The following is a 13,534-nucleotide window of genomic DNA, read 5'->3' on the forward strand; positions in this document are numbered from 1 at the left end:
CAAGCATTGACCATTTTAGACGTCTACAATATTTAATTAAATTTAAAACATTCAATTATGGGCGAAGTTCTAACAAATGTGTTCACTTCCCACATTTGGGCCGCCCTAAGTCGTTGGTCTTTGCTCATCCAACAGACGATGGTACCTGTTGTCAGATGTCGTGGGTCCTATGACTTTTGCCATTTTTCGAGCACGTCACCACACTCGAGTCACTTTTGGGGACTGATTTTTAAGTTTGTTTAATCATTTTAAACTTGGGCCCGAAAAAGAGCTTTATAGACTTAATTATATTTAATTAAATTTAAAACGTTCAGTTTCGGGCGAAGTTCTCACAAATGTGTTCACTTCCCACATTTGGGTCAAAATCCACCTTAAGTCGTTGATCTTTTCTCATCCAACATATGATGGTACCTGTTGTCAGATGTCATGCGTCCCATTACTTTTGCCATTTTTCGGGCACGCCACCACACTCGAGTCACTTTTTGGGACTATTTTTTAAGTTTGTTTAATCATTTTAAACTTTCATCCGAAAAAGAGCTTTATAGACTTAATTATATTTAATTAAATTTAAAACGTTCAATTCCGGGCGAAGTTCCCAAAAATGTGTTAACTTCCCACATTCAAGCCGAAATCCACCCTAAGTCATTGATCTTTTCTCATCCAACGGATGATGATACCTGTTGTCAGATGTCGTGGGTCCAATAATAAGAGACATTTAAAGATGTACAATAGTTTGAGATAACTATTAAATATAATGTTAATATTATTTATAAAAATATGAAATTCAAAAATAGTATAGAACATGAAACTTAGTTTCTAGAATAAAAAAAAATAACTAAATAAAAATATATATTTTGATATACAATTTGAAAGGTAAAAGTTTAATATAAAAAAGAAAACATTCAATATTAAATCTAAAATAGTAATTTAAAGTTTAACAAAATTCTTTTAAAATATGTTTACGATATATAATTTTTAAAAATAGTTTTAAAATATATATAACAGTTCAACATAAATTTAGTGTAATATAAATTTTAATTTAATTTAATTTAATAAATAAATAAAGACTAAAAATATATAGAAAAGTCCAACATAAATTTAGTTTAATATAAATTTTAATTTAATTTAGTTCAAATTAATTTAATAAACAAAGAAAGACTATAAAAAAATTATATGGTTGTATTTACAACAAAGTTTATAGCCTCTATGAAAAATCCACCCTAAGCCATTGATCTAATTGAGTCTAATCATGTTCTCTAATTGAGTCTAGAATCTTGAATTTTCTTCTAATGACCTTGGCCTTGAGTCTAATAATGTGGTGAATCTTATTGATAAACCTGCACCTCCTAAGGACCTATCCAATATGCATTACCTTTGATCCTAGTGAGACTATTGAAACACCTGATGGCCCACTATAAGTTTATATATCACCTGCAAAGATCAAATGCATACTCTCACGAGGGGTTCTCATTGATGATTGATCCAACATGTATGGTGAATGTAATAACTTAAGAATATCTTTATACTTTACAATTGCATGAAGTAACATATTGATATGATAAATTTGATTTAGTGGTTAAGATCTTTGATGGTTTCTCTTGTCCTACTATAGGTTCTATTACTCTTCCCATTAAGGTTGGTACTAAGTACTTAGATGTCATTTTTGCTATCATTCCTAAATCCTACATCAGATCAATTTTGTGTGAAGTTGGGACATCCTTGCCCTTGGTTCTCTTCCATGAAAGCGATCCCATCTACCCTTCATAAATGTCTCAAATTTCTTCATTATGACAAAATCTTAACTATAAATCATAGCATGTACCCAGTACCAACCTACGCATGCACTAGTTCAAAACTTCAACAAGTAAGTTGGACTTTTAGTTTTAATTCACTTGTTTTTTGAGAGATAAACATCTTTTTTATATATATTTATAAAATTATAATCAACCATAATCAATGTACAAATAATTAATGGAACAAACTGAATTTTTTTATATATATTAAATATAGAGGAAGAACATAAAAAAGATCACAGTATTAAATTTATTTCCATTGTTTAACAAAATATTGAAATAACGTAGCTCATAGACAAAAAGCATTTGAAAAACTTTCATTAATAAAAATGAAATAGAAAGGATTTTTATATCCATAAGACTCTAAGAGGCAAACTAAAACAAACTGGAATTTGAAAAACTATCATTAATATTTATGCTTTGGAAATTTACAATTTTTACATGTCTGAGACTTGAGTCCCTCAAAAACTTTAAAGCCAAAATGAGTGAGTCACTAAACATGTGAGGTTTCAAGGACATAGGCAAAAAAAAACTACTAGGGGGTCGGGGCTAGGGCACAGGTAGTGGATGGTTTACCCTAAGAATCTGACCCTCCTTCCATGTAGAATTCTTTAGACAACATAGGCTGAGAGAATTCTCCAAGCCACATGTAGTTTGGAAATTCGTCCAGGAGCAACCATTTCCAGAGAAAGTCCCTGCTAATCAACGCCCATTTCCTGTGATGCGTCAACTGCTCTGCATTTAGGTTCAGAAGAAACGGTTGCCTGGCCACTGGCACTGTTTGGTCAGGGCAGAGAAGCTTGGATAATTCACTCGCCCAAGGGATCCCCACCCCTACTTTTGCAAGGATGACAACAGTAATGTTGTCTCCAAGGAAGTCTTCCTTAAACACCTTCCTCAATAGCATCAACATATCCACCTTGTCTCCTCCGAGGTCCAGAAGAGATGCCAAGAACTGGGATGTAATGTTCGTGTTAACATGGTATCTATTTTCATTTCGCAGAAAATCTCTGCCCAGCACCATCCGCACAGCCTCATTGGTGAACGACCCAACCTCCTTGCAGACTAATTAGAGGATTGGGTCTCTAACGAAGCCCAAAAAGGCCCTCTGGTCCTCTGTAGAAATGCTTCTCAAGTGGATGGGAATGTCCATCTTGAGAAATCTACCAAATTAAACAACCTGAACCTATAAACCTAAACCAGAGGCAGAATTTAAATACCGTGAGCTCCGACGATTTATCTACCAAATGGAAAAGGCTAATTGAAGATGAAAGAAGAAGAGATCGTATATAAATAGTTGAAGCTCTTGATTGTAATAATTACTTCTCTAACTATATTAATTGCTTTAAATTTTTTTAAATCTTTCGTATCTCTACAAATCTTCCCATAAATGCACTAGTGTGCGAAATTGGAAACAACTATAAACCAGTACCAAGTTGGCAAGTACAACATTGGAAGTCATGGGGACAGAGTGGATTGCAGTTAGTGACTAGATATATATTAAATGACTGAAATTATCGATCATGACATTTGATACGTGTCTATTGAATCCAATTCCATTCTGGGCACTTTCTGGTGAGCTATGTTCTCTTCAGAAAATTGGGCCGAAATAAAACTTTGGCCATTGATCTACGATCATCAAACGATTTAAAATCATTGATGGATTTTAGGTATGTGTCACCCTTCACGTGTCAAAGAGGTTGCGTTATTGATACATCGTGCAAAGTCTGGACTCAATGTGATGTGCTGATGTGATGTGATGTGCCTTGTCTATTAATGGCAATGAATTCATGAAATCGCCAATAAATTATATATTTTTCCATAAATAACAAAATATTCGCCAAAACAAATTAAATAATTTTCAAGCGGTGGATAAAAATCGCCAATACATTTAAATAATTTTTCCTTTGAAGTAAAATTTTTCACCCATACAATTATATATTTGTTCCTTTTAACAAAAATTATTCGCCTCCTACAATATATATTTCCCCATAGAATAAGGTATTATTCGCCAGAAATTTATGGAATTTTCGTACCCTAGAAAAAATCGCCAATACAAAATAATTTTTTTCCCTATTTTGAAAAAAAATTTCGCCATCAATATGAAAATTTCCGCCCAAAAATAATGTCTGATTCGCCAAGATTTTACACTTTTTCCTGGGGGGTGGTTTCTTAAAGTTATCCCTGAGTGGCATGTATTTGAATGATGAATAGAAAGTTGTAAACAGTTTGCATAACTGTTTTTGTTTTCTAGTGGCAGATATTTTGCAACTCGTAAGACAGGATGGGGGTAATTTTCATCATGAGTTTTGAAGAAGGCGGCTGCAAATTTTGATCCAATATAAGCAAGTTCGAGGATGATTGTTTTGTATAACAGAATGCAGTTATGTATAGTCATTCTAAGATGATAGGTGTCTCCTCTGGCCTGAAGCTTGTTTTCTCCCTTGTTTTTTTTAAAAGGGAATTCAGGGCTATGAGACGGGGTTCAGAATTTTGGTCCATTATGTGTTCCAAATTTTTGTTTCCAAATAGAAAAGTTTAGGTGAAACAAAAGGATTGTAAAAGGTCATTTTACAAAGCAAAAAATAGAAAAGTCTTGTGTCTATGATTTTTGTAGGTTCTTGAAGGAGTTATGTATGGATTGTATTCTTACAGAGACACTAGAATTAATGAATAAATATATGATTCAAACCCATTTCTCTCCAGTGTATTATTCTATCATGTTTTGAATGCATATTATCAAGGATTTTATCATTCATTGCATTGTTGTGGTGTATGTAACCTTTTGTTCATGCTTTGGTCTGATAGGTCAATTAAATGCTTGAATGAAATTGTAGAGTGATAGGGGTCTTTACAGGGATTTTGATAAGTAGTTTTGGGTGGGATTACAAATATGATATATTGTAAGGCAATAATATCTCTGGTTATATGATGTTAGATAAATTTTGTCGGAAGTACAGTTTAATGCGGTATGAATTCATGTACCCAATGGAATAAGGCACTGATCATAGTTAAGTGAATGCCTGGGTATTTATTTACTGTTCGGAATCACCACTGGTTTGCTATAACTTGTTGAATATCAGAATACTTTCATTTTATATGAATGTTATTATATGTGTTAGTCATCTCATGCTCCAGGAGGGTTAAGGATCACTAAAGAATTTGTCATTCCTGAACATTCTCCCTTATTGTTGAGCCTTTATATGAGATTATTTGCTTTGTTTCATGCATGATTTGTGAGTGTGGCGTAAAATCACAAATAAGCATGGGGATCACCCTTCCTAGTTCTGCAGAGCCTAAAGCGTAGAAGGATCAAGCATCCTTGTCATTGTTGGTCCAAGTCTGAAGAATATTAAACAGTTGGGAGTGGCTTTCCATAGATATTTTTAGGAGAAAACAACTTGGTCTCTGCCTTTGAGTCAGTGTAAACACATTTTTGGGCACCAACAGGACCAGCGTGTGGTTTCTTGGTCCTCGATAGGAACAGGGTGCCATGCCTCGGTCCTCCCTATTTGGTCCCCCTTTAAACACTTTTGTCATTTCAAAAATTGAGCAGGAAACCTAGCCTCGTGTCAGCTCATCTCAAAAAATTAATGTTTTTCGACAGGCAAGTATAAAAGGAGGCTTTCCCCTCTCATTTGGTAATCCATCCATCAAATACACACATATGAAATTCAATTCAACATCAAGCAATCAAGCATCCAAATTCAAGTGAGCAAGAAATCAATCTTCCTTCAAGCCTTGGAGTAGCAATAGAGTCAAGAGTCAAGCATTGGAGTGGACATTCACATTCTATTTTGTCATAGACTTCATTAAACCCTAATCCTGTGTGGAGACAAACAAAACTTCACAATGAGGTATATCATTTGGTTTTCAATCATTATTCAGCATCTCCCTAAAAAGGAGAATCTTCCATTACAACAATTCAATTATCTTTTATCTCTATTTCATAATTAATTCCAAAACCGACATTTGATTTACGCAAACCTCTATCCCAACCTATTTCCCTTTTTATCTATGTGCAGGAACAGGTATGGAGTTGCGATCTTCAAGATAAGCATGATTTATAGTGACGAATCAATCTCCCTTTGGTGTGCGAAAAGTTTGGACGACTAGGGCAACAGGCACCAGAGTCCCAACAAATCAAGAGCTCCTTCGAGGATTAGATCCAAATCTTCTTGTATTTCTCAATTTCAAGTTGGTGTCTTAGTCTTGCATCTGTGGCTTGTTGTTTCTATGTTTCTATTCTCATTTCTAGCACTTTACCTTAATTTTAGCAATTCAACTTACAAAAGAGGTTAAATAAATTCACACCTTGAATCCAATTAGTATTCAATCCTAATACTTGTTGGTTGGTGACTGAATCTATTGGACTCTAGCGCTCTTTTGAATGTAATTACTACCTAAGTAAAAATTAGCAATTTCTTCCTTCTATGGTGGGAATCCTAATTTTTCACAAATTTACAATGTTTAATCCTGGTAAAGTTCATTGAGATGTAGTTAAAAGAGTCCTTAAATATTTGAATGGTATCTTAGAGTATTCTTTCTATTATCATGATAATTTGATAGAAGATGAGTTTTCCCTTGATATTCATGGTTATGTGGATTTAGACTAGGCAGGTGATATTACTAGCAAAAGATTGAATAGTGCTTATGTGTTTACTTTATTTGGTGGTGCAAATCGTTGGATGAGAAAGTAAGAGGTTGTGGACCTATATGTGCACACACACACACACACACACACACACACACAGATATGTGTGTGTGTGTGTCTATATATATATATATATATATATATATATATATATCATAATTGTCATTCTTGTTAACATCAATGACAATATTTCAATACTAACTATTTGTGAGAAATTTCGTAGGAAAATTTTCTAAAACTTGCACACAAAAGACCAAAGAGAAGGTTAAGGGTGATTGTTTAGGGGCTTGTCTTAGTCAAGCCCTTATTTTGGTTTTTCCACCTCCACGAATAGCCACGAATAGCCACGATAGATATAGAGGAAAAAATGATATAATAGACACAAAAGAGATATACATTGCTTCAATGAAGACAGAACAATAACTTAAGAGATTGCTTCAAAAATACAATTTAGCAATTTCCCATAGTGGAGGAAGAAAATATAGACATGTGCAAAGTTGTCTCCACAATGATACCACGAGAGAGAGAGAGAGAGAGAGAGAGAGAGAGAGAGAGAGAGAGAGAGAGAGAGAGAGAGAGAGAGAGAGATCTTCAAAGTGTGTGTGTGAGAGAGAAAATGACAAGTTTGAACTTGCCTATTGCACCCAGGCTAGCAGATAAGAGCGTTATGTTGGCAGAATGTAGGAAACAATAGTCAATTGAGTTATAGATTTTTTGTGGGACGCTAGCACACCATGTGGATGCCAACGTATAGCACATTCATCTCACAAAAAATAAGCTTAAAGGCTAGGAACCAGCCTTACTTTCTTAAAAACACTTCTATTTTATCCAAGTATTGTTTAAATGCACAATTATCTTTTATTGAGCTAAAAGAAAGGTTAATGTGATGTGAAATTGTAGGGTATGCAATTTGCAACATTACAAGGTGTTAGCAAGAGACATCTTCATTTCTATACCTAAGGGTTTATCAATAGATTTACTACATGATAATAAGGAAGCCTTTATCAAATATAGTATGATTTGTCTAATAGCCATAATCAAGAAGGGTAGAATTCCCTTCTAGCTAAGGGACTTGTGGGAAAATTAGTAGGTAAAATCACAATATTCAACAATCTATGTAATCATCTTCCTCCTACTATGGCATAAATTGATCTAGGGCCCAAATATACCCTTTGATTTGTGAACAAACAAAAATCTAAAACATATATGTTTTTATCTTCTAATTATAGCTAAATTTTGATTTAAATTTGAAATTTTCATCTTTAGTTAATTTTCCTACAAATTGTGAAACAATTGCATATTCACATATCCTACATCAAGTATGTATAAGGGTTGCAAAATATTCAACACATATATCATAATTAAGTTGAGGGTGAACTATTATATCTGCATATGAAAAATGATCATGAAATAATCTTGTATACTTCCAATGAACCACATTCCTAGGATGACAAAGGATAAATAAATTGGTCTAGTAACAAAATATTAACTAATAAATTCATCTCAAATAGCCTAATTGTAGTTAACATTCTAGCTTTGAGTTAGTACAGATTACAAATATTAATTTCTACATAAATAAAGTTGTCATTTTAATCAACCAAAAAATTATTATCTTCCCATAAATCATGAATAGGAATTTTTGTAGAATTATTAACATTTGTTGATCTATGACTAAGTATGATTCAAAGTATGAATGAACTTGCAAAATAAAATTATTGCTAACTCTTTCACGTCTTCTTGTCAATACACTTTTATCATCTAACTAAGACCCTATACACCCTCTTGGCTACAATGTGAAACTTGTGTTTACGATCTTCTCAAGTACTCACCACCTACTCAACACATTTGAAATTCCAACTTAGGAACTTTGCATAGTTCTAATACCAATTACATAAATCATTCATTAAAAGTGTATGCATATGTATGAATGCATGCATGTACATATATGTTGTGTGCATGTATAATGGAGGAAACCAAAACTGAACCAACAAGGCTTTCATCATGAACCAGGGTCAATGCATTTAGAAGAGAAGCGGGTTCAAGGGTTGATCTGCACCTAAAACATCATCAATCCACTAAACTACACTATAGAAGGAGGGAGGAGGGGTATGTGTGTGTGTGTGTGTGTGTTGGGGGGGGGGGGGGGGGGTTCTCAAAACTGAGCCAATAAATCTTTCATCATTGATCGAGGCCAGTGCACTTAGAAGAGAAGTCGGTTCAAGGGTTGATGTGCACCTAAAATGTCAAACTTAATCCACTAAACTACACTAGAGGGGAGAGAGGGTATACATATGCAGTTTGTTCAACTCTCTTATTAGGTTAATTTAACAAGGATATTTCAACTAGATACTCTCTCAGTTAACTAATCAAAGAAAAATATTGTACCACAAACTTCCAATAATAAATGGCTAAACCATGACAATTAATCTTTCAATATTAAAATAGGTTGTTAAGTTTGTTTATGATCTTAGGGTTCCAAATTTTAGTAATCAAATAATTTTTACATGAATGGTCTAAAAAAAAATTAGTGATTGCAATTTCACAAAAATACCTTATCTGTATGCATGAGTCCAAGTCTCTCAATTAACTAATGAATGATAAATAATGCACCACTAACTTCCAACAATAAATGGCTAAACCATGACCATTAAGTTTTGGTTGTAAAGTTTATTTATGTTGTTAAAATTCCACTTTTTAGTGCTTATGTGGCGTGATGCACTATGCTTTACAAATGCACTTATTTTAAAGATTTCATGTAGTGTTTGAAATTTGTCATGGATTAAAATATATCTTTAATAATTCTTTGTACAAACAATGATGGCAAATGTTTAATGTAACAAACGTTTATAGATCATATGCTTAATGAAATGTGGTGAGAATTGAGTTCTAAAAATAGCATCACAAAGTTGTTACATGATATTCAATCTAGAGTTATCAACAATTAGGTCATTTCCCCTAGCATAGAGGTAGATGTTTGATGCCACTTATCCTTGCATCATTTAATTACACAATTAATCATGGTGATACAATCCACTTGAATATAATATGTTTCCATAATAACATTGGCAATAAAAAATCTCATCATCATAAATGAGCATCGAAAAAATATTAATTTTAATGTCCACTCTCATAGCATGTTTTAGAATGCACATAACCAATTGTCAAGATACTAAATGTACATAAGTTGCCCAATATGTACTTTTAAACAACGTCTAAACTTTATGGAAATCTACACCAACCTGGATGTTAATGCAATCACATTAATGATTTAGTAGCAATCACAATTGTATTACTGTCTATACATAATGAATCATTTTCAATGGTCAAAAATCGCAAAAAAATTGCTTATATGTGTCAATCTTATACACATTTAGGACTCATTTAACCTTTTCTAGGCTTGAAACCTCTCAAAGATGTTCCGAACAACACGAACATAACTCCTCCATGCATTTCATTTTCCCCTACCTTCATTGTTGTGTCTTTATTGTGTCTCCCATGAAATTGAATGGTTTTCTCTCAACAACCTTAAGTTTTTCTTACAAAGTTCCATTTCTACTATCAAGTTTATTTATAGAGCCTTTCCTTTGCAAAGCCTTTATAGCTTTCTTGACACAATCTTGCATTCTTCTAGTTTCTGACACACTCTTGCCTCAACAATATTAAGTTTTCCTCTTGCAAACCAATATTATTGTAAAGACAACATTAAAAATCTATAATTACAACCCCTTACAAATATTTTTGCACATCTTTGAGGGTCCACTCACAAGACATCACACCTTTCCAAATTTGGCAACTTTTAAGGCATCTCTAACACCATTTACACCCTAGGAAGAGGTTGAAACATGGCAAATAGACGCTTGACTAAGGCAAGCTCTTGATCAAAATCCCAAATTTTCTTCCAACTCAATCTTCAATAGGTTCCTCATAACTATCAACATATTTCCAATTTGTTCAAGCATCACAAGGCAAGCACATTTTTGGCGAGTGACAAGTATGCCTAACAAGTCATTTCCATCTAATATTGATCTAGTGTCTACAAATCAATACAATTCCTAGAGCCTCTACAAGTCATCAAAACACCTCTTGGTTAACCCTATATTTCTTCTAGCATTCTTCCACCATTGAATCACACTAGTAAATGAAAAAGAAAGAAAAAAAAAACATCCCCATACTTGCTCTTCTTCTCTAATATAATTTTGATTCCCAGCTCTAATTTCTTATTCTTCTTAGTGTGTATCTAAGCTTAAGCATTTTATTGTCACATGAATTATATGGAATAGCTCATTAGTGATTAAACACTACTTAGACTCAAGGCTGTGCATTATTTATGTTACAAATTGTATACCTAGTAAAAGGCACCTCACTTATTTTCAAAAACATAGTTCACTTTGGCATCAACAATTTGGACATTTAAATCTCCCTTACCCTTTGTTAGAGCAAAGGGCAAAGCATGCGGGCTACAACTATCAAAGAATCAAAACATGTCTCCCAATTGTGTTGTTGGCAACAAACAAAATTTGAAGTTCAAATGTGGCAAGTCAAATCAAGTGATTGCCTAATCCTAACTTAGTTCATGGCAGTTTACACAAAAAACAAAATCAATTGAACATCTAATGCTTTTTATCTAGTGATGATTACTCTTGAAAGATGTACTTGTTTTTTAAACATAAGTCAAATACAAAATACAAAATTTCTAAAACTTTCAAAGCTAAAGATAAAGAATAGGTTGGCTGCCCCATTGAGACTCTTCACAAAAATTAAGGTGGGGATTACATTCTGTAGGAATTTGATAATTTTTGCTCTCACTATCTCTCACAAGGCATACGCTAGCTATAGCTCACACTCGACAATGGTATGGAGTTACCAAAACAAAGGCGAGAGATGAGGGCATGCATGTTGGAAGTTATGAACACTAATAAAAGCTAGTTGACCAAAACAATAAATAGAGCAATGTATTCCCTTAATCAAGAACTAACAAAAGCAATAAGCAATGTCACCCTTGAAGAAGCATGTCCAAGAGGGAAGCCTATTGTTAATCACTTGGACAATATTTGGGTGCATAGAATATATTCATTCCAATCATGTATGCTGATGATCTTGTGATCACCGAAGGCTCTAAAACATTTAAGAAAAAATTGCTTGTCTCTTTTGAGAAGACAAATCTCAAATTAATACAGTATTGTCAAGGCTTATAGGTATGGTAAACAAAGAATGGTTTATTTGTTTCTCAAAGAAAGTATAGAAAGGAGATGATAGAAAAATTTAAGGTCGCCAATTGCAAAACAATTATGGCACCCATGGAACCTTGATAAAAACTTCAAATACTAGGTAGTCTAGAGCACAAAAAGTGTGACTCAAGGGAGTTGTCGGATAAATGAGACACCCATACCAGAAAAGAAGCTTACCAAAAAGGTTGGTCATGAAAAACCAGTAATTTAATGGTAAAGCAGCCCAACATGCACATGAAAATTCAATTATTATTCGCAGAGCAACTAGGAATCAAAAATAGGACCTCCCATTTGCATGCTAAAGTGCTCTACCACTCAGCTACTACCCTCATTGTTTCCAACTTTTCTTGGTAGAATCCTTAATAGGATTTGGGCGTGTTCATTTTCTCCTTCACTATCTCCCTTGAGCCCCACTAACAAGCTCAAAGCACCTAGCATGAATTTGAGAGAATGTTATTTTCCATGGAGAAACTAGCACTCAAACCCATGATCTCCTATATTGCATGTTAAGGTGCTCTACCATCTGAATTGCTATCCATCTTCACCAAAGATTGCAGCAACCTATAGAAAATTTATGGTTGTTCTTCAAGATCAGATTTCTTTGATGGCATATTATTTTTTATGGACCAGCTAGAAATGCACATTTGCATGTCGGGGTGTACCACTGAGCTTCCTACCCTCATTATGGCTGGCAGCTTTTTTGCAGGCTGCATATCAAGGTTCACGTTTGACTTGTTTTCTCCATCAGGAGCACCCACACTGTATCCATTAATTAGAGAATGCTCGAGGCTTTTACTTTATTCCTAATGATGCATGTTATTGACTTTCCATCAAACCCAGAAAAGGTTGCCCCTTTTGTGTAATATTAGTGTTCCAATCTCAGTTAGTACAAAGTTTTTCAAGATGGGTCTCTCCCTAGCATATGCCCCTCTTTAACACATTTTCAAGAATCTAGTAACATAGCGTACTTCATGGGGCTGGCTATTCAACCATTTTTGTAAACCTCTTTTTGATTATTAATATAGCTTAATTATTCCCCCAAAAAGGTATTGTGGACACATTGAAACGTGGTTGAAAAAACTTCTGAACCAAGAAATTATGTAAGAAAAATGTCTCAATTATCGGGCAACAAAATTTCTATAAGCAGAAAAGCAAAACTGCTGCCTCTATGTTCCGAATTGCAAGCTCAGATGCAAGTCCATCAATACATATGCACATATACATACGAGGGTGTCTTTTTACCAGATAAAACAGCTTTCATCTGCAAAATGTGAAGAACAATTGAAGGCTATCTCCTTACACCTTTAACCAGATTCTCCCAACCAATCTCTTTACCACAGTCAGTACATGCTATAGTATAATTAGTCTTCACGTTATTTCGAAGTAAGAGAGTAGCATGAGCCATGTTACTACATTTCTGTGATGTATTACGTACCACAACAGTTTCAGCAACGCATAGATTGTGTTCATCAGGATGGGCCCTATTATTATATTTCTGGGTTGTGCTCTGTGCTAGAGTAGTGTCAAAACTATCACTATTTTGATAGAGGGCATGATTACTAGTAATTTTCTCTGCTGTCTGCACTGAAGAAAATTCCCCGTTGTTGGCATTCTGCTCAACTGAGCGGTTAGTTACTTCTATCCAATCAACACAGTTTTCCACTGAATGCTTGTGTTTTTCCGACTCCACAAATTTCTTAAAATTCTCCAAAGCCATATCCCGCTCTTCTTTGGAAAGTCTTTCATCTTTATTCTCCTGAAGAAGGGTCTCGTGTTCATGATAATTAAAAATCCAACTGCACCAATATTTTACCAACATGCATAATTAGAAAAAATTCAATCTAACAAAGCATCTCTAG

General features: G+C 34.1%; 1 protein-coding gene across 5 annotated transcripts in view; it reads right to left on the reverse strand.

Annotated features, from left to right (window-relative positions):
• Positions 1 to 12,746: 12,746 nt before the first annotated feature.
• Positions 12,747 to 13,534, reverse strand: part of LOC131075665 (protein CHROMATIN REMODELING 20) — a 187,619-nt gene continuing 186,831 nt past the window's right edge. For all 5 annotated transcript variants that reach the window (XM_058012508.2, XM_058012510.2, XM_058012507.2 and 2 more), the window contains one exon: positions 12,747 to 13,471. In XM_058012508.2, coding sequence (XP_057868491.1) covers positions 12,964 to 13,471 — 508 coding nt within the window. In that variant the 3' untranslated portion in view covers positions 12,747 to 12,963. The remainder of the gene's footprint in view (positions 13,472 to 13,534) is intronic.

The sequence above is a fragment of the Cryptomeria japonica genome, chromosome 3, assembly GCF_030272615.1.
Source record: "Cryptomeria japonica chromosome 3, Sugi_1.0, whole genome shotgun sequence".
NCBI classification, from domain to species: Eukaryota; Viridiplantae; Streptophyta; class Pinopsida; order Cupressales; family Cupressaceae; genus Cryptomeria; species Cryptomeria japonica.